The 23,808-nt window shown below is 40.4% G+C and overlaps 1 protein-coding gene across 1 annotated transcript in view; it reads left to right on the plus strand.

Annotated features, from left to right (window-relative positions):
- The first annotated feature begins 2,084 nt into the window (after positions 1-2,084).
- Positions 2,085-23,808, plus strand: part of SLC25A36 (solute carrier family 25 member 36) — a 30,677-nt gene continuing 8,953 nt past the window's right edge. Inside the window, exons 1-4 of the mRNA XM_042820713.1 lie at positions 2,085-2,209; positions 9,399-9,569; positions 14,829-14,906; positions 17,999-18,099. Of these exons, the coding sequence (XP_042676647.1) occupies positions 2,169-2,209; positions 9,399-9,569; positions 14,829-14,906; positions 17,999-18,099 (391 nt within the window). The 5' untranslated portion in view covers positions 2,085-2,168. The remainder of the gene's footprint in view (positions 2,210-9,398; positions 9,570-14,828; positions 14,907-17,998; positions 18,100-23,808) is intronic.

A 23,808-nucleotide genomic window follows, 5' to 3' on the forward strand; every position in this document is an offset into this window, starting at 1 on the left:
AACAAAGAAGGGTCTTTGTCAAGCTCTCTTCATGTTTTAACATTCTTTCAAGTTCACAGGAACACGTGCTCATGGAATGGCAGAAAAAACATTTCCTCTTTCCTCTTAAGCTACTGAGGGAATTGGTAAGAAAAAAATGTACTTGAGACCTCAGAATAAGCATTTTGCATCTTTATCTCCTATGCTGCATTTAATGCAATCACTGGTAGCATTTTCAAGTACTCTTAAGTAAATGTAATAGTTCTAATTAAGCCAAATATATTTACTTTTGCTTGTGTGACACCTTCAGCCAAGCTGCACATGATCCCTTCTCAAGTTTTGAGTCAATACTTAGGGTGCATACTTATGTATGTATACTGTAGGTTGCTATGTGTCTTATCTGTGTTTTTTGAAACACTTGATTTTCAATGAGTTATTTCAACTCCCACTGATCTGTTTACTAGTTTCAAAAAGATACCATGTGAAATACCAATGCAGAAACTAAACTCACCCCCCTACTTTTGTTTCAACTCACTCTAACTACTGCCCCCCCCCCAACACCACATCTCTTACTTCTCCAGGCCTCCTTCCACCCAGCCTCCTCCTCAACTATCAACACTTTTCCTAAGCTTTGCACTACATGTCTGCTTTACTTGTGTCTCCCACAGCAGCTCATCTTGTCACAAGTTTTTTTTTCCTACAGTTACAAAATAACTGCTTCAGAATGCATGCTGCTTGGTTGTGTTTTTTTTAACTGCTCTTTATACTAATATGCTGCGCAAAAACATACTACTATTAACATACACTACACTAAAACTAATAACCCTTTGTTTTGTTTACAACAAATGTGAGTATGAAACTGGTCACTAAAAAAGAGTAAAGGAAATGACTATCACCATATCTGCAGTAGAAAGAAAAAACAGAAAGTATGATTAGATCAAAGGAGTAAAAACCAGATACTTTGTACTACATAATTCAGAAAACATCACAAGAAACAGCAGGCTCACAGAGGGTCACTTGAAACCAGGAAACATACAACCCACATACAAGAAAACGAAAGGCAAAATCTAGAGATACAAACTCACCCTACCTGCCCATGGCACTCTGTAAAGCACACGTGCAGGAAACGTTTTCCAACATAAAAATGTACCACGTGTCAGTCATTAAGATAAAAGTCCTTAAAGGGTAAATAGTGCACATTACTACGTAAGGTAAAAGGATCAGTTTGGAAGTAAATGGCAAAAGATGAATTTTTGCAAAGAAGTAGAAATACATATTGAAGAAAAAAGCTTGCATTCATTGTTCAGGCAGTGTTACATTCATGCTACAAAAGAATGTAACTCCTGCCAGACACTTGCTGGCTTTCAGACTCTTAGGCTCTCAAAACATTACTTCAGAAAGCAGTTTTGTATGTGACATTAAGAATCCTGCTGGGGCATTACTTCTATCACATGGGACCACAGTGTTTCTAACCCCGAGTAACTCACTGTACTCACTTCACAAAAAGCCCCGGGAAGTTTCTGACTGCCTTTTTGACAGGAACCGTCCATGTGGCAGCCGAGGTTACAAGCCCCAAGACAAGAAAGGAGCAGAACAAGAAAGCCCAGCTGTGCACCCTGCTAGCAGTGCCGCGGCCGCCTGCACTTCGAGCGCTTGCAGATATCCCTATCTCTCCTCGTTTCCGGGTGCTGCACAGCCCCCCCACCGAAGCAGGGGACATCAAAGCAAACACAAATGGCTCCCAGAGGAGTAGCCCCTCTAGAAAGCCAAAAACAGAAAGTTCTCGAAAGAGCTCACAACACAGAGACACAGGGTGGCTGCAGAAAACACAGAGCACCGCATCAGCTCAGCACCACAGGTTGTATTACCTCAGAAACACTCCTAACGGCCTCCGCGCCCCTCTTATATAAGGAAGGGCGGTGACGTCACACTCCTCCAGCCAATAAAACCCTCTGTTTACCCTAAAGCTCATTGCATATTTATGCGGAAGCTCTTTCCATGCTCTGTGTTGCCGTAGCAGCTCGGCGCGAAGGGTGGAGCGAGCAGCTCTGCCACGCCCCGGTTGCGCGGCCGTCTCCAGCCGCAGGAAGCCGCGGGGCCGTGGTGCGTCTTCGTACGGAGCCTGCCCGGAGCCGGTGGGGCGGAAGCGCCCGGCACCGCTCCCTGCCGCCCGGGTGTAGGCGACGAGGATGAGCCAGAGAGACACCCTGGTGCATCTCTTCGCCGGCGGGTAGGTGAAGCCGCCCCCCCGCGCCGGGGGAGCGGGCAGGGCGTCTGCGGCAGCCTCGGCACCGGGCCCGGCGGCGGAGCGGGCCGCTCGCTCCGTCCCCGCGTGGCTGCGTCGGGCCGCGTCGCGCCGGGTTGGGGCGCGGAGCCCGCCGTGAGGGCGCTGAGGCAAGGCGCCCAGGCCGCGTTGAGGCCCGCCCGGCGCGCTGCTTCCCTCCCGCTGCCCTCGGGCCCTTCCGGGCCTCCCCGGGCCGGGGCTGCGCGGCCGGGCCCCTATGGGACACCGGCACAACCGGCCCTCGCGCCGCGGCGATGAGGTGCGTGCAGGCCGGGCCGTCCGGGCGTTGGGCTGCGGCGAGATCGGCGCCGGCTGCACCTGAGCCCTGGCGGAACTGCGGCGAGGCTGCACTCGCGGACTGCCCGCTTCCTCCAGAAGTTTCTTCTTCGTTCGGTGTTTCCTTGGAGAAATAAATTGATCTTTCTGTGCGTGGGGCTGTCCCGCTGTCAGTGAGGTTACCTGAAGGTACCCGTCTTCCCAGCAGTCTACAGACAGGCTGGTAACTTCAGGATCAAGCATTGCTTGCTTGTGTTTCAACTGCTTATAGATGAGGGGCTCCGTGTCAACTTGTAGCCTGCAGCATCTATGCACGAAGATAGAAGAAATTGGAGAGAAGAGCACAGTTAAAAGTAAACACGTGGTCCCTGTAGCCCTGCTTGGGTTGGGGTTAACTCTCAGGTAACTGTAGGTGTGTTATAAAGCTTTATAGTGCCCAGTTACAGTGCCTGTGTTTCCTTCAGGGGTGGACTGGGAGCAGCGCCGTCTTAAAAGAAAAAAGGAGAGTCTGTTTCCTGTAGCAATAGGCATGTATTTGGGCAGTGAGTGTGGCTATATGGAAGTAGGGGAAGAGAACAAAGAACATAATGTATGTCTGAGTGAGCTTGAAGCTTGGGTTTCCATTTGTGTTACTCCTTTACAAAATGGTGCCTGTGACTGGAGTGTTTGAGGTGGAAGACTGCACTGTTTCTTGTGAGCAGATCTGGGTAACTTGGCTATGTGTGAGCACACACGCCTTCCAGGCTTCCAGTATTATACAGTTTAGTACTTATGCAGGTTCTCTCCCCCTGCAACTTCTGGCTGAGAGGAAGGGGGTTATACGTTAACAGACCTGAAACGTGGTGCTCTGTATTTTTCTTCAGAATTCACATCCTCATAAACATACAAAAAACCAGTAGCTTGAACTACTTTCTGCAAAAGGCAGATTAGTAAGGAACAGTACATGATGACTGAGGCAGCGTTCCAACCTGTAATCTTAAGACTGAAGTGAAGATTGCTGAGCTCAGCGAAGTTGTTTTTTTTTTTTTTTTTACGGAAAATCTGATCTGCAGGTAGCTGGCAGCCAGTTGGGTCAAGGGTAATAATGTGAGGAAAAGGCTGACTTTTCTTCATGTGGCAGCCACATGTTTTCTGTAATCACAGGTCAGCAAAACAGCGTATATTTGGTCACATTTAGCAGCAGGAAAGTTATTTGGGTCATCACATGACTTCTTTCTAGCGTGGTAGACTATAGATCTCTTGAACTATCTGTAGTCTTCAGTGAAACTTAAAAATGAAGGAAATTTTGTTTTCTTTTAGTTTTCGCTAGGAATTGTTTGAAAACAACGTGATTGTCTCAGTCTGCTGACCATTTTGCTAAAAAAAAAAAAAAAAAAGTTTTGTTAAACACCAAGTCTTTAATTCCCATTTTCTTTGGGAGTAAGTGATGACATTGCTGTTTCTGTAATGTAGGTGGGGCTATTCTGCGATTTTTCTGTAGCTGCCTAACTTGTTTCATGACAATTCAACACCAGCTGTCAAACTGCGCTACTTCTGGGGAATTTCCAGTTCATACAGGAAGTTGAAGCTTCATTTCTAATAATCCCTCCTCCATCCTTCTTTTCCCCTGTCTCTGTGTCCTTATTGCTTTCCAAAATGCTTGAGCAATGTTACTGTTAGTTTCATTTCTGAGAATGCAATCTGTTTCTGCTTCATAACTACATACCTACTGTAAAGATGACCAGTATTTTCCAAATAGTACTTCTATGTCTAAAAATAATTCAGTACTCATTTTGAGGATCAGTTCTAGCAGCATCAATAAATTGAAGTGGTGAAATTTTATTCCATCAGAACATGGGAACTTGCCCAGGGCCTTCTTTCCTCAGCAAAAGGCAGGACCATCTGGGGTTGGAGATGGCTGGCTGCTTTTCTGAGTTCAGGGCTGGACAGTCATAGGTTTACTTCTGAAATTTCTTTCTTTCTGTTGCTTCTTCAGAAAATTGGGCAGTTTTCTGATTTATTTTGTGATTAATTATAGGGAGGAGTCTCTATTTGTCTTGATAAAATTTTAGATTGAATCACTCAAGTTCTTACCGAATCTTTGCAGTGGTAGAAACAGTCAAAATTTAAATAATGTATTTAATATAAAGTCTAAGTAGTTTAGAAAAATCGGGTACTACACAGGTGAAATAACTTCAGTTCAAGAAGATATTAATAACTGAGCAGGTAGAGTGGTGATAAGGGTTTCTCCTGCCTTTCAGAAGTAGTCAGCTGAGCTGTAATGGAGTTACCAGGCCACCCAGTAACCTTTTTCCTTGAAGTACTTTCACTCCTGGCCTGACCCTGAATGTCTTTCAGAACAGTTCTTCCTGTTGTAAGGCACAGGGCAAGGTTAGTAACTTCCTGCCCTGACTTGAGCTTATTTTTGTGTTCAGATACTTTTCTGTGGGGTGGGTAAAGGGGGAGTAAGCAATTTCTACTTAAAGGTAGCTTGGGTTTTGCTCCCTGAGGTGACCGAATTGCATAAAAATGACTGTTTCAAAAATTGTGAAGCTGATGTGTTTCTCACATTTTCCTGTAGGTTGATTGATGTTTTCAGCTGTTCTTTACTTGATATGGAAGTCATGTTGTGTTTATCTGCCCTGGCTCCTAATTGAATCTGCACTTTGTGTTAGTGTTTGTTTTGGATAATGGAAGCCAGTGATGCTTTTCCATTTGTTATTTTTTCCAATTTTCATTTGTAGGTTTCGGTATGTCAGCACATTAGGGGAACTTCATTATTACGCTTAATTAGAAACAGCAATTTGATTATTACTTTTAGTTAATGGATGTTAACTTAAAACTCACTTCTTAAACCTTGGCAAAAAGTATTAGCAGTGAATAAAGGAGCTGGGGCTTCTAGCCGGCAGTGCTCCTAGCCAGGACAGTAAGGCTAAAGATAGAAAGGTAAATAATATACAAGTTTAGCGAATAATAGCAGGAGAGTCATGACACCCATGTGCTAATGAGGTGCATTCTTGTTGTTTCTGAAAACTGTTCTTAGTTAAAGCCTTAAATTGTCTTGAAGGTGGGATATGTGAGCTTAATATCTGGATCTGTACGTTATCTGTGGATGTGAAAATCAGCTACAACTGTGCTGTAAGGCAGGGCTGTGAAAATGCTGATACTGCTGAATTTATTCTAAGTGAGAAAGACATCAGGAGCTCTGTCTGTAGTGGCTTGTTTGTTTTCAACAGTTTTGCACTCGCTTTCCTTGCTGTGTCATCTGTCAGTCAGTACTTGTCTGGAACTTTCATTTTCATACAGGAAAGAGAAGCAGCTGGTAAAATAAGTGAATGAATGTAGGTGCAAGATAACAGGGTCAGGGGTTATCTTGGAGTCTGAGGCTGCGGTTACAAACACTGTGAAAGGTGAATCTGAGGTCAGGCCTACCTGGCTGCATCTTGTTTGTATAGAATACATAATTATCTAAAAGAATAGAAGTTTGGGATTCTTAAATAGGTGTAGTTATAAGTATAGATGAGCTGAAAGGCAATGGGAATGTTTGTAGGAGCATTTGTAGTCAGTCTAGTATCTGAAGTGTTGAGATCCTCATCTGTAACAGACCTGTCTCTGCTTTTACTGCAGGGTTTAAAGCAACAGCAGAAGGTATGCAGCAGTTCTGGACAAGGGTGGTGATTCCTAAGCAGATATCCTCAACCAGGTGACAAAAAGGTCACCTGTCCAGCTGTCTCTGGAAATAAAACCTGGGATTTGAATGCAGAATGGGATTAGATTTTGAAGCATGTGCACATTTATTTCTTTGCGTATTCCCACAAATAATACAGGCAGATTTGGAATGAAGGACTGAGTCTGTGTCCGGGTCAGCAAATGCCTTGCTTTGCAGCCAGGAGAAGAATAAATCTGATTATTTTCTAGGTGTTGAGAAATGTTTTTTTCTGAACTCCGCAACTCCCTGACTTGTACTAAGCTACAAATTGGGAAGGAAAAGAAAAGAAGCCCCTAGAAAGCTGGAGCTTATGGCTGTCTGCTTTTGGAGTGCCAGTCTGGAGCTCAAAGCAGTAGCCATCTCTGTATTCCTAGTACTGTGTTAAGTTAACAAGGCCAGAAGCGTATTTCTACATAAAATACTGCAATGGCAGAACAGGAGGCATGTTTCTGAATAGTCAGTTATTTTTTACAGGTCACATTGTTACTGAATTGTCACTTGATTTAACTACAAGCTGTTTAAGTGGCAATCTGAGATCTTGAAAATTGGGAGAGAGATTTTGAATCCAGACTATCAATAACTAGTGGAAGATGTGCAAGATGTGACCAAGTTCTGCTAAGACGTCTTAAACTGCTTAATGAAAGAAACCAACACATCAGTAAGAAGTAGTGCTGAAAGCTGATTATTTGAAATCATGACCTGAATGGCAGGTAAAGGGTGCCCAGCTCTTAAAAGGAGGCAAGTGTTTGGCTGCTTCTCTTCCAGTGTGTGTAAATTTGAACAGGCTGCCAGCTGCCCTTACAGCAGGCGGTTATCACGGAGCATCGCTTGCTGTAAGCACACTTGGTCAAGGAACAAGCTCTGTGAAGTTTTGTGTCTGTCCCATTCCCTAGCTGTCTGTTATTCCATTGCTGAGGGAAGTCTAACCAGAGCTCTTGCAGCCAGGCACCGATCCCTTGTGGCTATTTGGAGTGGTGCAAGGGAGCGTGCAAAATGCAGCCTCCAGGATGGTGTTAATCTTCAACTTCAGACAAATTTTCCAGTGTGGAGTAGTGGTGGAGCTGGCAGCATTAAAGGCTCCAAATGCCGAGCCCTGTTGATGAATGGTGCCGACTTCTCACCTGCTCATTTCTTCCCCATTCCATAGTGTTTATCTCATTACATATGCACTTTCTTGCTGTTGCTTGAAAGTAAGTCCTCATGTAACCTGCCCAAAATCAAATGCAGAAAGATCTTAAGTGGAAGCAGATACTGAGGGATCAGAAACAGGGGGGTTGCAAGAAATGAAAAAAACCTTGAAGCTAGCTTCCTGCATTGCCTGCGCATGCTCATGGCCATGCAGCACTTGCTGCTGTTGAGTTGCATGAAATACAGCAGCTTGTTGTCTGTCTTGAAGATGGGCTTGTTGCTGTAATTGTTCCAGCAAGCTGTCTTGAGTCTAGTCTGTGTCTTATTTTAAAATTGTATTTGTAGCTTAATGTTAGAAGAGTAGGCAAGTAAAATGCTCGCTCAGAGATGCACTCTGAAAGTTGTATCAGTCTTACTGCTTCTGTACTGTGCACTGGGAAACTGGCTACCATCTTCGTGTGCTGATGCTTTATTTCAAGCTGACAAACTTTTATTCCCTCAATCCAAATGTGTAAGAGGGTAAATTTCAATTTAATGTTGGAGTTAGAGCTGGAAAAAGGTGCTTCCAGGCTCTAGCAATAGGCTATCTCTAGATTGCTAATTTAAACAGCAATGGTTGAGCATACTGAATGCTATTGTTAGGTACTCAGTTCAGTTCTTACAAACAGATTAGCATGTTAGGATGCAGTGCTGTACTGCCATTTCTTTTATTATTTACAGCAGAAAACAGCTATACATGATGGACTCTAAAAGTGATACTTGACAGACTCTTCACAGAGATCTAGGAAATCTTAAGTTCTGGGTATTACTGCTAATTTGTACTGAATTCTCCTTTCATTTTGGAAGACTTTAATAGCATTAAAAATGCTATTAAACAAACCTTGAGGCTTTTAAAAAAACTTCCAATGGAGTAGAATGTTTTTCTCAGTGCTTGCCAAGATCAATTACCAGCTCTACTTCTTGCTTGAGAGAAAAGAGTGCTGAGCCCTTCGAATGTAATACAAATTACATTTGTGTGGTTGCTAGTGGTGGTGTTGGTAGCATTGAGCAGTTTAAATTGGTTGGTTTTGGGGGTAGGTGCATAAAATGTCCTGGCTATTTTAAGAATGGTGTTGGGTGAAGTTGAGAGAATGCTGGTCTCTGAAAAGGTTCAAGCCAAGCTCTTTTTTTTTGTAACAGTTGTGTCAAAGAATTCGGAGTTATCTTTGGAATGAGAATTCGTGGGTTTGATATTCTTCTCTCAGAGGTTGTATATTGTCATGGTTAAACAGGAATGTACATATTAATAATTAGCTTATGAGCAAGCACCTGAGAAATCCTCTGAACAAAGCTGCTGAACAGCAGCGTGTTCTTGGCTGTACTCTGCTGTAGCAGAAAGGGGAGAACTTTGCTAGTGTAAGTCACACACATTTGTTTGGCTTTCTTACAGAAATGAGGGGCAGACTTTTATCTTCCCAGATTCAGCTCTACAGCATTCAGTACTTGGGATCCAGTGTCTCATGCTGTGTAATGGGCAGAGCTCAAAAAATACTCAGTGAAGCATTACTTTGATGGTACCATGCACGAAATGCAAAGGGAGATTGTTGGTTCTGATTTAATAAATTGCCACAGTACAGTTTTTACTAGCTTTCCTAAGAGCGATGAGCATAGCTCTGTGTGCGCACTGCACAAATTATGCTCTACTCTTAAGGATTTTTGGCATCTCCTTTGTGACCAGGAACTCATTGAACATTCAAAAAAAAAGTTAACATTTACTACAGGCAGTTAAACATTTGAAATGCTGAGCGACTTTCCAGAATGGATTTAAAAGCATGTGCTGAAGGCAGTGCACCTTCACCACATGGAGAAAGTTTCTATTTGCCTGTTAAAATTCTCACTGAATGTCAATAGTTTGCTTGTCTTCAAGGACAAGTCATTACACCATTATCATGCATATACTGTTATTTCTTCACTGTTTGCTGTTCATCTCTGCTCGGTGTAACATTACTGTGTACTTTATTTTCTTTGCAGTTTAGAAAATAGTGACCTTGTTTCTCTTTGCAGGTGTGGAGGTACTGTTGGTGCAATTCTGACATGTCCACTGGAAGTTGTGAAAACACGGTTGCAGTCTTCTTCTGTGACTCTGTACATCTCTGAAGTTCATCTCAACACTGTGAATGGTGCTAGTGTGAATCGAGTAACTAGAGTTTCTCCTGGACCTCTCCATTGTTTGAAGTGAGTGTACACGTTACTAGCTATTTGATTTGGTTTTAGGGCCAGAGGGGGAGGTGTGCTAGTCAAATGGACAAATCTGTGTAAACGATGGACTTCTGTATCTGTCACCTCACTTCTACATTCCCTGTATTTTGCTATTTAGCTATAAATTTTACATTCTAGCTTTCCAAGTGTCTTTCATTTTTGAGTCTGTACCTTGAACTATCCAGAGCATGCGTATCTTGTGGAATTCATGACCCCAGCCTACATCCCCAAAACTCACTGGGAGCACTCTTAACACTTAAAATTAGAACAGTTTAGTTGCAAGGGACCTAAAAAGATCACCCAGTCCAATTGTCTGACCACTTCAAGGCTAAACAAAAGTTGAAGTTACTGAGGGCACTTGAACACTGACAGGCATGGAACATCAGTCACCTCTCTAGGAAGCCTCTTCCAATGTTTGGCCATCCTCACAGTGAAGTTTCTCCTACATCCTGTCTGATCTTACCGTGTCACAGCTCTTAATCACTCCCAGTGCATTTTCAGCAGCAGAGCGTGGTGCCTCTGCTTCACCTGCTCAGGGAGTTGCAGAGAGCAGTGAGGTCGCCTTTAGGCCTCCTTGCCTCTAGACTGGACAACCCCAGACTCTTCTCACAGGATGCACCTGCCAGCCCTCTTACCAGCTTTGTTGCTCTCCTCTGGATGTTTTCAATTGTTAACCTCCTTTTCATATTGTGGAGCCCAGATCTGTGCACAGTATTCAAGGCAAAGCCTCTCCAATGCTCGTGGTGAGAGAATTGCATCTTTTTAATGCATTGTAATGTATTGAATGCATTCTTCTGGTGTATTTAATGCACTCCAAAACGTAGCTTGCCCTCTTGGCTGTCAGGGCTTATGTAGAGCCTGCTGTCAGCCATCAGCCCCAGATCCTTTCTGCTGGTCTGCTCTCCAGTCACTTGTTTACCAATTTGTAGCTGTTTCTGGCATTGCTCTTCCTAGGTGCAGAAGCACGCGTTCTCCTTTGTTTAATTTCATACTACTGATTGTCCAACTCTCCAGTCTATGTAGATCCCTTACAGAGAAGTCCAATTAGGTGCTGGATTTGTTAATACAAATTTTTAACTTGGTTTGTGTCCAGATCATGAATGTTGATGAAAACATAGACTAGAAGCCATTTGGTGTTTTCTGGTAGACATGTGCCTAGTGACACTTCTTAGAGCTAGTAAGAGTTAAGTATGTTCTAATTTTGCTGTGGCCTGGGGCATTTTAATTGCATGGCACATCTTTGAACAGAGAGGAAAACTCAGAGCAGACTTGCAGAGAACAATTTGAGGGTCCTGATGGAGGAAAAAAAAAAAAAAAATGGCTTGACATGAGCCAGCAGTGTGTGCTTGCAACCCAGAAAGCCAACAGTATCCTGGGCTGCATCAAAGGAGGGGTGACCAATAGAATGAGGGACATGATTGTCCCCCTCTATTCTGCCCTCATGAGGCCCCCTTTGGTGTACTGTGTCCAGGCCTGGGGCCCAGTGTAAGGAAGATGTAAAGCTGTTGGAGTGGGTCCAGAGGATGGCCATAAGGATGACCAGGGGCTGGAACGACAGCTGGAAGACAGGCTGAGAGAGGTGGGTTTTTTCAGCTTGGAGAAAAGGCCCCAGGAAGACCTCATTGCAACCTTCCAGTACTTCAGGGTAGCTAACAAGAGAGAGGGAAACTTTTTACATGGTTTGATAGTGACAGGACAAGGGGGAATGGTTTTAAACTAAAAGCAGGGAGATTTAGGAAGAAATTGTTTACTTGGCAAGAGGTGAGGCCCTGGAACAAGTTGCCCAAAACAGTGGTGGATGCCCCACCCCTGACAGTGTTCAAGGCCAGGTTGGATAGGCTCTTGGGCAGCCTAATCTAGTAGTCGGCAACCCTGTCCACGGCAGGGTGCTTGGAAAGAAATGATCCTTAAGGTCCCTTCCAATCCAAGTCATTTAATGATTCTATGACTGCATTTCTTCCCCTTCTCGTGAGTGCTTATTTCATGAAGTAGCAGCAGAAGAGGTCTCTGTCCACAGTTCTACTGCTAGTCTGATCACAGGTAGAGTTCACTTTGGGGGGCTTAGCTAGCCAGTTATGGGAAGGTAGCTTTAGAATTTGGATATAAGAGGCTAGTTCTCTTCCAGGAAGGGTCTGTTATTGCTCCTTGCATTAGAAAGACTTAGTTAAGCTTCAGACCAGCTACTGCTGGTCTGAATAATTTGGTGAAGTAATTTGTAGGCAGTCTCTTTTGGCAAATTGCTGTGTAAGATTTAGGGTTTATCTGGTTAGAAGATGGTGCTTAAATAGAGCTTGTACCCAAATAGCTGCTTGCATGGAAGATTTTTTTTAACGTTTTCAGAATTGAAGGGTCAGGATTTGGTTGTCTTTTCTCATACTAACCTGAGTGCAGTGCTCCAAGTCTTGTGCATGAGCTTACAGTCCTCGTCTGAAAGTAGGATGAATTGTGCAAGTGAAGTTGGAATTTCAATTTAATTGACTGTTGTGGAATCATTTCACCTAAACAGTCAATAGTGGTGAGATATCAGAGGCATCTGTGCCAGGAAAATAAACTCAGATGAGCCAGTGCAGGCAACTGTGTTCTCTGGCAACAGAAGTGAATTCTCTTATTCCTAAATATCTGTTGGGTGTATATCATATTGCTCATGCCTTTTGGGTCTAACTTTGCTGAGTTTAAGCCAGAGGTGTTGATGACAGAAATCTGATCAGCTTTGCATTGCAAATTACTCACGTGATATTTGCAGGTTAACTGGGGCTGAATGAAACGTTACTGCTGCTCTCCCAGTCGCAGATTTGCCATTTACTGCTTTTGATAAACAGTACAGACTTTGAGATCTGATATTTAATTCAAAAAGTTTGTCATTTTCAGAGTAGACTGTAACTCTTCCAGCTGATGCCTGTGAACGCAGAAGAGCATCAGTAACTATCGCCATTGTAGTCTTGCCTGCTTCCTGTCGAAGGAAATTCTTCTGTGACTTCTGTTATTTGTTGCTTTGAGAAGTCTTGGGATGCTGTAGATCCAGAAGAAAAAAAATGGAAGACTTATAAGTTTTACAAAAGCACTGAGGTTTCTGCTGCTTTATACATATTCATATATGTGCATGCCTACTTATAATATGTGCAGTGCTTTATGCTGTAGGTGATTAATGTTAAAGTATGAGTGCTTTGGGAACACAGGTTGCATGTTCAGTTCAGTTTTGCTATAATCTGATACTGTGACTGTGCTGAACTCTGTGCTAAGAATTTTTCCGATAGTTCCTTCTGTGTAAGTATTAGAATGGTTTCAGGATGGCAGATATGCTGAAGTAAAGAGGATTTCTGAAGCACTTTTGGATGTATTCAGTACACTAATTCTGTGAAGTGACTCAGTGACCTCAGTAACTATTACGGATATGAAGCTAAATTATTGCTGGGCACATTATATGCCAGCGTTCCTGATAGTCACGATGACTTCTTTATACTGATGCAACAGTTCAGAACGACTATTTTATTTTGATTACTGAGAATAAACTTATTAAACTTTTGGTTTGATTTGATGGCAGAGCTGTTGTGAAATACACAATTTCCGCTTCAGGAAATCAGATTAATTCCGGAATCTCTTTCTATGCGACAGAGAGCTTTCATCTATCAGTTAGGTTTCACTAAAATTGAAGATTTGTGGATATCCTCTGTACCAAAAAATCTTGCTGCAGTTTTCAGCTTGTTCTCTCTTTAAGAAACTGCAGTTAGGTGGGATGGATATTCCAAGTGTTTCTGTTAGTAATTCCTCCTCTGAGATCTATCAACTGACTTTCTGTATTCCCTGTTTCTCTGCAAGTCTTACAAAGACAGGAGGTCACATGGAATTCTGCCATCCAAGCAATCTTTCCAGAATTGTATTTATAGTGAATCTGGTTCCTATAAGATTAGGACAGTACAAGAGGCTTCTTGCTTGTGAGAGGAGGTGAGAATTGTCTTCAGTAGTGATTTGAGAAGACCCAACAGCTCCATGGCTGGCAACATTGCTTGGGTAGGAACACACAGGCAGTGGTTCAGAACTGTTCAACTATTGCTGTTGGATGGAGGATTGAAAGCCTCCAAGCCTCAAGGAAGGGCCACTTCTCATATTGGATGTTTCAATTTCCTTTTATTATAGGGGACGTCAAAGTCAAAATAATCTCTATCTTGTAGAAAGAGTAAAGCAAAGAATGTGTTTTTGGTTGAAAACTTAGTAACTGAGTACCTTCTGTCTTAAGTGGTTACTAATAATTTTTTACCCAATCAATAGAAGGAAGATGTTGAGTACCTCAGTCATAGAAAGAGCTGTATTGTGGTGCAGCAGTGACACAGGCACCTGCAGCTTTGTGAACTTGCATATCAGTGTAGGAAGAAGCCCTGCAGGGAAACATGAAGGACTAGAGGGGTGAGGGAGCGTGTACTGCTAGAGGTCACATGTATTGTAGCTTGAATCTTGCTACAAAGGTCTCGCAGATCAAAATCATGAAAATGGGACAGACGGGGTTCTCGTGTTGATGTGGGCCCTGCATGGGAACAGAGAGGGCAGTGCTGCTTATCTGAAAGTCTGCTTCCCTCGACAGATGACAGGTGACTTACTGTACTTAATCTTGTAGGATCAAACCAGGGCAGTACATGCCAAATCATACTGAGGTTTCTGTCTTTATGAGAAGGGTAAGTGGGAGCTTGTAAAATATATGCTTGGCTGGGCATGATTTTAGCAACAGAGTGAATGCTCTCAGGAGGCTTACAGCTGTTCCTGTAACTGAATCTTTATAACTCTCTTCCTCTGTGCTCTGCCATTCTTACCCCCAAAGGTTCTCAAAATCTGAGAGCTAAGGAGTATGAAAGGAAAATAGGACAGAATCTCTCTAAAGCCATTTCTCCCTAATGCCATCTAAAAGAGCCTACAGAAATGTGACCACTTCAGTGCTCAGTATTTTCTCACTAATAAAAGGACACTTAAGCATATTAACAATGAGTAGCATCATAGGTAGAATCTGATCTTTGAGAAAAGTCTGTGTAGACTTCTGCCTTCAGTTCTTTGGTTTTTATGGTACATTAAGCAATAATGAAATGTTATGCTGATTCTGGGAAATGATTTAACTTTTGTGGTCATCACGGCATTGTCAAAGCTATACACAAAGATCAAAGCTTAAAATGATGATGCCATATTGACTCTGGTCAATGCATTCATTAAATTTGATATGAATATTAAAATATTGTTGCTTTTGTTTTCTAGGATGATCTTGCAAAAGGAAGGTCCTCGTTCTCTGTTTAGAGGGCTGGGTCCTAACTTGGTAGGCGTTGCTCCTTCCAGGTAAATACAGATATTCAAAGTGGAATAATTTCAGTGAAATTTTGGTTGCTGTGTATTTTTCAAGAGATTGAGGGCTTATTTCAAGTGAGTTATTGCAGTCTAAATACTTACTAGTAATTATCCTTTTGTTCCTGGAATAGATGGTATCTGAAAATACTGAACAATTCATGCTTTGCTGCTCCAGACCCACATTCCTGCACTGGGTGTCTCAGCATTTCCTAATGCCTTGTTCTCTATGCTATTCCTTACTCTTGAGTTTCTACCAGTTAAAAAGGAGTATGTGTAAGGAGTTGCATTTGTAAACAGAAGTTTGTACCTTATGCATAGAGTTAGCCTTCAGTTAATCCATCATTTGGAAAGTAATTGTATGACCAGAGGCAAAACACTGGCTCTTTTTTGTACATAAATTCTGGTGAAGCACAGACTGCTGGCCTTCTAAAATGTGAATAAAGATAAAAATGAGTATGGTGAAACTTAACACCCATCACAGATTAAGCAGATCCAGCAGCAGGCTGAACTCCAAAGGGCAGAAGGGCAGTGTTAGAGAATAAAGCAGGTCAGAATGTAAACCTGGTCTAAGTGGCAGTGGTATTACTGCTGTCAGTTATTCTGCGTTGGTTGAAATGCTACCCTAGTAGCTACCCTACTATCAGTGTCAGGCAGTGTGAGGCGTAGATTATGGCCAAGTTTGTATTGATCCTTGCATACAAGTATTAGCCACAGTTCATTGAAAAACAGAATATCTAAAGAGGAATATGTAAGCAAAGATTTTTAAGACTATTACAGTTGCTTAATTCTGAGTGAGGCTGGTCTTCTTTTGGCCCATTTTCATTCTTTTCTATTCTGTTTTTAAGATGAAATATTTTTGCATCAGGATTATATAGTCATAATGATTTTATTCTTCCCCTGACTTTGTACCCTGCTTCCGTTGTTTTCTTTTTATCTGAACAGAAGATATTATTCCCATCTCCTGCACACTGATTTTGGGAAGTATCTTAACTATTGTGGTTCAGTGTCCTTGCATGCTTTTGGAAAATGTTATTAAGCTGGGTTTTCTATTCATCATTGCTTTGTCTTCTATTTGAATCAGATGAGGTGGTGTTTTGTAGATTCTCTGTATGAATAAGAGAAAAGCATCATCCAGCAGTTGGAATACTTTAATTTCGGCTGATTTTTTTGAAATATTTTGAATAGTTTAGGTATTTTCTGGTCACTAACTTAGCACTGGTGTTTGGAGAAGCTGAAGTGATTGTAGCTTTGTATTCTTGATACCTGTGGGATATCAATATGTAATATGTAAGCATTCTGAATGTAATTTCTTCAAAAATGAAAGGAAGATCTTGTCTCTTAATCTGCTGTCAGTGAGCAGTTAGCATCTGAAGACTTTGTCAAATACAATATTATGTGTATCTCTGAACTAGGAACCACCAACAAAAAATATAGATAGCAGGTGAGGGAAAACAAAAGCGAGAGAAGGCTAGAATAATTAATTTCCCCATTTGTAATCTAGATAGTTTCTATGCTGAAGAGTGGACTTGATGATAGTCTAGCTGGATCTGAATGTTCAGCACTGTGGCTTTCTCTGGTTCCAACAGATGCCTTCCCTAGGAAGTTCTCTCACCTCCTGTCCCTTTAATCTCCCCTGTTGTGTTCTGTGTTCATCTGTAACAAAACAATGTGTAGTTGTAGCTTCCTTCTTTAGAACCTGCAGCTTTATTCTCTCTATGCTACTAAAACCATGGGGATGCACACCATGTGTGGACTGCAGTCTTGTGCTTGCAGTTCTCACTTTTTCCTTCTACAAAATAAAGTCATTTTTACATCTCATTTATTGACCCATAAAGGCTCACTGATCTCTTCGTTATTGTTTAGGGGTAGTAATTTGTTGGACAATTTAGCATTTGCTGCTTTTTTTTCCTCCCTTAATCAGCTTTTGTTTTCTTTTTGCAAGAGACTTAAAAGATCCATTACAACAGTCATTATTACGTAGCATTGAATTCCATTTTGAAGTGACTACCCTCAATGAAGAATAGCCTCAATTGCTAAGAACTTATTAGGGAATTTCTTTTCAATAGTTTCTGTTTGCATCTAGCTAGCCTGCTTTCTTTGGTGTTCATGCTAAAATGTCCTCTTGGTGTAATGCCTTATAAACAGGCACATCCCTGTTCCCCTCCAGACTGTTTTCATCCACTACTTCATTTCAATTAAGCACTAGCTAAGTGGATTTAACAGCAGCTCTTTGTTTAAATAAGCTGTAGAGAAGCATGTTTTATAACATATCCAGTATACTTAACTGGGTCCAGATTCCGTTTTAGAAATTACATCCATTAGCAAACACTTTGTCATTTCTTGTAATAAAGAAAAACTTGTTTGCACAGCTAATGAGGTTGATGTTCTGTTCGTGAAAACTTGTATTACTTTTTCCTTTTGTAAAGATGCTTGAAAAACCCTGAGTTACAAATTCAAATGTAAGTTTTTTTTATGTACTTAATATCAGCTTTATGGCCTTGATGAATGAAAACAAGTATTCTTATGACTGCATTGACATGATTTTTTGTCTAGCTTTGTTTTGATACCAGCTTGCAGATTTGAATGTAGCACAAGTGCTTTCTGTGTAATGTATTGAGGAAAAAAGCAAAGTGCCCATTCTAAATACGAGGCTAGAGAAAGAAAACTCAGATCCCATGTTTACAGCTGCTGGAGCATTTTAAATATAAATATTTCTAACCTGAAGTTATTAAATCTGCTCTGTTTGGTTTTTAAAATAAACAATCAAACAAAAAGCCCTATTCTTCTCAGATTGTAATGCTGAAAACAGTTATGTCATTAGAACAAAGTTGGGCTGTTACAGAAATACTGAGCAATATACCTTCAGGTCTGTTATTTTGCTTTCCTGGCTGTAGATTTCTTACTGTCACACAAGCCACTGCTGTATTTTCAATTATGCATCCTTCCCCTTGGTGTTCTCATTTTGTCATTCCTAAAATAGTCCCATTGCTTTGCAGGAATTATTCCTTGAGCAGTTTTTCCTTACTGCCTGTAAGGGCATCAACACATAAAACAGCATAACTCACATCTTGTTCTACTTTTAGAGCGATATATTTTGCTGCTTACTCAAACTGCAAGGAAAAGTTGAACAATATTTTCAATCCAGATTCTACCCAGGTACACATGATTTCAGCTGGTGTGGCAGGTAAGGATCTGTAACTTTATAGCTTCTTCATTCTACAGTCCTAGGGACAAATGAGAGTTGGTTGTAAATGTATGGGGGGAAAAAAAGCAGAAAATGTTTGGTGGCTGAATGACTTCTTTTGGTAGCTGTTACCAGTTTTGGCCCTTTGTTATAAAAGGCACTTGGAGAAATATGCACAAGAAGCATTGCACTTAGTGTTAATGAAAATCTTTAAACTGTGTGAATAATCTTTACGAGGAAAACTTGCATGTCTGCTTCCTCACCTGTAAATTTGTGACACAACTGAATGCTTTAAATACAGTAGTTATCTGTTCTGCAAACTATAAACAGCACTGTGTGCATTGAACTTTGGCTAAATAATTCTTAATGTATTTTTTATGCTGATGTTTTCTGTTGCAGCTTTATATGTCTGACCTATTTTTGTCTTTCTGAAATATGCCTACAGATTTGTATAACCATATGTAACAGTTGTCCATCTTCCCTCCCCCAAACATCCTTTGCTCAAACACTGATCTATGTGAAGTTTATTCAACCACTACAGTGCCATAGTAGAGCAGACTTCCATCATATTCATATATTTTCTCTGAAAATGAATTCCTTTAATCTACCATGTAACTTCAGTGCATTTTAGCAATTGGCAGTACTTGTTGTTACTTAACTTACATGTTTTGTGCTTTGGGATTGTTAATGAGGAATTAAAGGTTCTGATAACAGACTTAACCTGAAAAAATCAAGCTCACAATTTGCCTGTTGTTGCCTGTGTTTTCTGTACAGAAACAAATTTTAAGAAGTTTTTCTGCATGGGTCATAGATAGTCAAGGATGAATTCTGCAGTATTATTATATATAGGCTTTTGAATTTTCTAATTCATGCCAAATTTCACAGTCAATGGGCTGCCCAGGATGTTGACAAAAAGATGATCAGAATGACTTCTGTTTAATACTTGCTAATGATCTATTACAAAGAAATTGTTGTATACTGTAATAAATTTAAGTGACGTTAGCTTCTTAGTTAAATAATACACTAATGCTTAGCTCCATCGTATGAGAAGTGTAGTGGCAGTATTTAACCTTCTAAGTTACAGACGTGAGGACAGCCGTTTATCTTAAACAGGCAAAATAGGGTTCTCAAATGATAGAGTATTTCTTCCCACCTACCAGTATGTGTTTTATTTGTAGGTGAGTAGCATGAAGTGGGAGGAGTTTCATGAAAAGTTGACCCTCATCAGCTAATCACTTCAGAAATCCTAATTATATGATTATTTTTTCTTGTCTTCAGCTGTTTGTTAAGAGAATAAAGCAAAAATTGAATTCTAAAGGGGGAAAATGTGTGGATGCTAGAGAGGGAGGGAAAGTTTATTCTCAGTTGAAGATCATACTGTAAAACTCTTGCATTACTACAAACAAATGAGGAATTGACTTGCTGTACCTTTGAACTTACTGTCCTCTATCCATAATGGAAAGAAGTTTTGTGGAGTTGTGGTGTAATGACTTTCCCAAGGACTTGAGACACAGATGTTCAAGGAGTTCTGTATGTGCCTGTTGACTTGCTTCCCTTTCAGAAGATTGTGTTTTGCACTTGCACTTAAGACTGCTGCTAAATGTAGGCTGAGGTAAATGTATTTTAGCCCAAACTTCTATTTGATTTCTTTTGCAGTCACTTTATTATTGAATATTTATGTGGCTGTTATCTTTCTCACACTTACCTAGTTCTGCAGTTGTTCTTAAATCATATACCTAATGAAACTGAATGCCCAGTTCAGGTTCATGCTGCAGGTCACATTTCTTTTGTAAATTTTAAACGTTCTTTGGAAGACCTGCGCAAGGAGGTTCTTTTACAAAGAATATCTTTGCACTCAGTGCAACTGCTATTTTGATAAATGTGTGAAGGACTGTACTTATAAACAGTGTGCTAACTGTTTTTTTTTTTTTTTTGGGAACATGCTAACCTTGTTTTTATAATTCTGATATATTTCAGACAATGCACTTAAAGCACCTGTTAAGTTTTACCAGCCAGGTTTGTATTGCTATGTGATGCAAATCATCTCAAGGAAATGGCAAAAGAACAGGGGCAAAATCAAATGAGACCTCCTAACTGCTTGACTTAAAGAGGTTAACAGAAGTTTGCTGTAATATGCTTGGGAACCTAAAATTGCAGAATTGGCAAGCTGGATAAACACTACAACTAGCGAAAATAATCAGCATTAATTTTTCTTTTGCAGCTGCCATTGGTTTCAGTAAGGAAATGAGTGCCTCAGTCTTAATTAAGAGGTTTTTGATGCATAATGAGTATGAGGTGTTGTTTGCACTTACAAAACTTTTCTTATAGGTTGAAAAATACAGTGATGCAAACATGCAGTTTTTAAAAAAATCTGTAAGTCATCCATAGCTTTATTTCATTAATATGTTATATCAAAGCACTGTAAGCAGTGAACTTCACTAAACTTGAAATACTGTTTACTTGTGTTGATGTTAATACGTAAATATCCCACACTAGACTAATGTTATTGCAAAGCAGATTACTTCATACACATGGCATTTTTGGAAGCAAGAAACTGAGGTACAGTATTTTAGACCTCCTTGGTTTTAGGCTTGATTCTTCCTTCCCAAGATGAAGCATAGATTGTTGGTTTTACTTACGCTTCAGTATATTTGCTTTTTTTCTGAGGAGGATGAATTATGCTACATATCAGTAACTGATGCCTTATGCAATTAGAAAATATTTTTCTTTTCCTGTGTGCTAGCTTCTACAATATAATTTGCATCACCTTCATCTCTAAAATACCAATGTATCCCCACAAAGAATGAGATTACTTTTTGCTTACCACCTGATGTATTACATGATTCTTACTGAAAGCTCAGACAGTGAGTGGAGCTGCAGCATACATACAAGAATGAGTGTTTGCTGTATGAAGATAGTTTCTCTGTACATTCCAAAGTTAGGCTAAATTTTCAGATTCACTGTGAATTCTGCCTTCTCATTTCACTTGCTCAGCATCTTTTATCCCAGCAGAGAATAAAAACTTAAGAACTGAATGGGATACTTGATTCCTGTATGGCTTTCTGATTTGCTTTTTAATGATTAATAGCATCATTCAGGCAATATTGTTGCAAATCTGCTTCAAAACTACTTTGCCTGAAGTACTATTGCTGTTCTTTTTGTAACTCTACTAGCAAACAAACCCAGTCAATGCTAGTGTAGATATGTTTTTTTTTGTTTGGGACTGCTTTCTTTCTTAGTGAAGATAAAATGTAAGTTTTTGGTGTACACAGTTAACTAAATACCAAGTAAATTGTGTATTTAAGTCGCTGATTATTGACACTAGAAACTTTGATTTCATAAGGCATCCACCTTGCTTTTTCAGTCCTGAGACAGGCCTACTTTTTTTTTTTTGAGTGATATTTGGAAGGGTGTGGGAAAGGAGGAGGGTTCACTTAGCCATCTCGTACATAGGTAAGTATATGGAGATGTAAAATTGAACTGCTGCAAATGAGCAGAAATTTCAGTACTCAGTGCATTTTATGCAACTATTTTATTATCTGTGGCCTGTTCTGATTATTTTTCTTTCTTTTTTTCCTAAACTTTTACCTGAAAAAAGTTAGAATCTCAAAATAATTCACAAACCCTTCCAATGGGATTCGATTTGTACACATGTGTCTGATGAGGTCACTGCTTGTTGTTATGATACAGAAAAGCCTGTGTCTATTTTAGGCATTTACTGTACATTTCTCCCGTGAAAAGAGTGAGATCGTGTCATCTCATGCTCCCCACCCGCAGGTCACTTCCTGCAGAAATATGGACTAACTTAAACCTCGTGAGTACTGAACTGAGCGTCTCTTGCAGCCTCTAGTGTAAGAACCACACGTTGGGTTTGTAATATCTATTAAATAAACAAGTTAAGGGGAATTCACTTTCATTACCTTGAATACACATTGTGTGCATTGTGCAAAGACAACACTTCTCCTGAACTCTATTGAATTAATTTTTTCTGTGCGGTTCAGGGAAAGGTGGAAAATACCTTTCACTGATAGCTGCTACTTTTACTTAGCTCTGTTGGCTAATTCAGTGTCCCTTACTGGGTTAAACAAGGCTTTTTTATTTTTCGAGTGTCCCAGAGCTGCCTTTAAAATGCTGCAGCTGATATTTGTTGTCACGTTATTTTGAAGACCTCCTTTTTTCTTTTTCTTTTTAATATGTCTACAGTGTCTCTTCTGTCTTTCTGTTTTCTCTTTCGGTTTGCTTTTATTTTACTATTTTGGATTTCTGATTCAGCATTCCATATTCACATGCGTCTGTATCAATTACATTGGCTTATAGATCTAAAAATATATATAACTTCTGAAATATGATGCAGAAGTAGGAATACCTGGGATCTTACCTGTCATTAGCTGGAATAGCTCAAAAAGTCGATTGAGGTAGTGTTTTCAATTTGAGACTTGGATAGGAATTTGCAGAACTAAAACATAGAAGTACAGGAGTTTCTGGTACTGCCAGATTGATCTGCGTTTGTAATGCAATCTTAATCTCTTGAGGATATACCACGTTGATAAAGTTAAAATGCTTTACTGTACGCCAACATTGAATACTTCTTAAGCATCCAAAAAAAAAAAAAAAAAAAAGGAAAAAATGAGAGCTGCTTAGCAGTTGCTGGGAATCCTTCACCTTCATTTCTAAAGCAATACTTGTGATATAGGCTTTCTGTATACGTAAAGAAAAGCTTATCTTATCAAAGATCCCAAAATTCTGGATATTTATATTTTGGAGCCTCTTCCTTGAGGGCAGCATCACTCAACTCTTTATTTTTCTTCTACTGACTGTATTTTTACTACGTTACTTCTAAGAATTGAGTTTTGTGGTTGTTTCATGTTGAAACCTGAGTTGCTGAAGGCTCTTTGATTTGAAAGCTTTGATAGAGCTCTCATGCTGCTTGGGCTTGTGGCAGCCCTGGGGATAAAACAGCTTTTGCTAGGAGTCCGAGCCTACAGTTAGCAGTGCTGTTCTTAAATAATGTATACAGCAACCCAAGGAAAGCATGTTTGGACAGAGTTGGCTGTGTCCTGTGCCAGCCACCATTCACTGGCAGTTTCCAGGGTACTCCTTTCAGCCTGCCTTGAAGAATGAGGCTGCTGCTCTGGGCAAATGCTGTCACTCAGATATTGCCTCTGATCTCATCTTTGTTTCCTGTTACAAATAAAGCATCTTTAGAGACCAGGGCTGAATAGGAAAGAGAAAGTACTGAGCTAATAGTACTGCAAAACACAGTATAACATTAATGAAATTCCAGAGCGTGTACCTGAGATAAATAGGAATGCAAAAGTATTTTGGTCTTGTTCAACTTATTATTAAACATCTCAAATTAAGAAGGAATTTTGGAATGGATCTTAGCTTTGAGAGAAGCCTTTTCCTGGAATACGTGTGTGGTAGGGGAAGTTAGTTATTATCCCCACCTTATTTCAAAGAGTCTGTTTCAGTCATTTTCATTTCTAGTATCCAACAGGAACTGTACCTGTGGAAAAACTCTGATTTGAGATAGGAACATGAAAATACAAAGTGTACATTTAGTTCAGTTTGGGGTCAAGTGCTGCTGGAATCAGCGGAATTCCTATGCCATAATGTGGCAGACAGGTCAGAAAGGCTGGTTGAACTGCAGAATGTTTTTTTGCAGATGTTATGTTTTTAAATCATCCAGTGCTGTTAGATAGGTCCCTG

This window comes from Centrocercus urophasianus, unplaced genomic scaffold (genome assembly GCF_019232065.1).
Source record: "Centrocercus urophasianus isolate 14NV4802_14NV808 unplaced genomic scaffold, USGS_Curo_1.0 seq_19, whole genome shotgun sequence".
NCBI classification, from domain to species: Eukaryota; Metazoa; Chordata; class Aves; order Galliformes; family Phasianidae; genus Centrocercus; species Centrocercus urophasianus.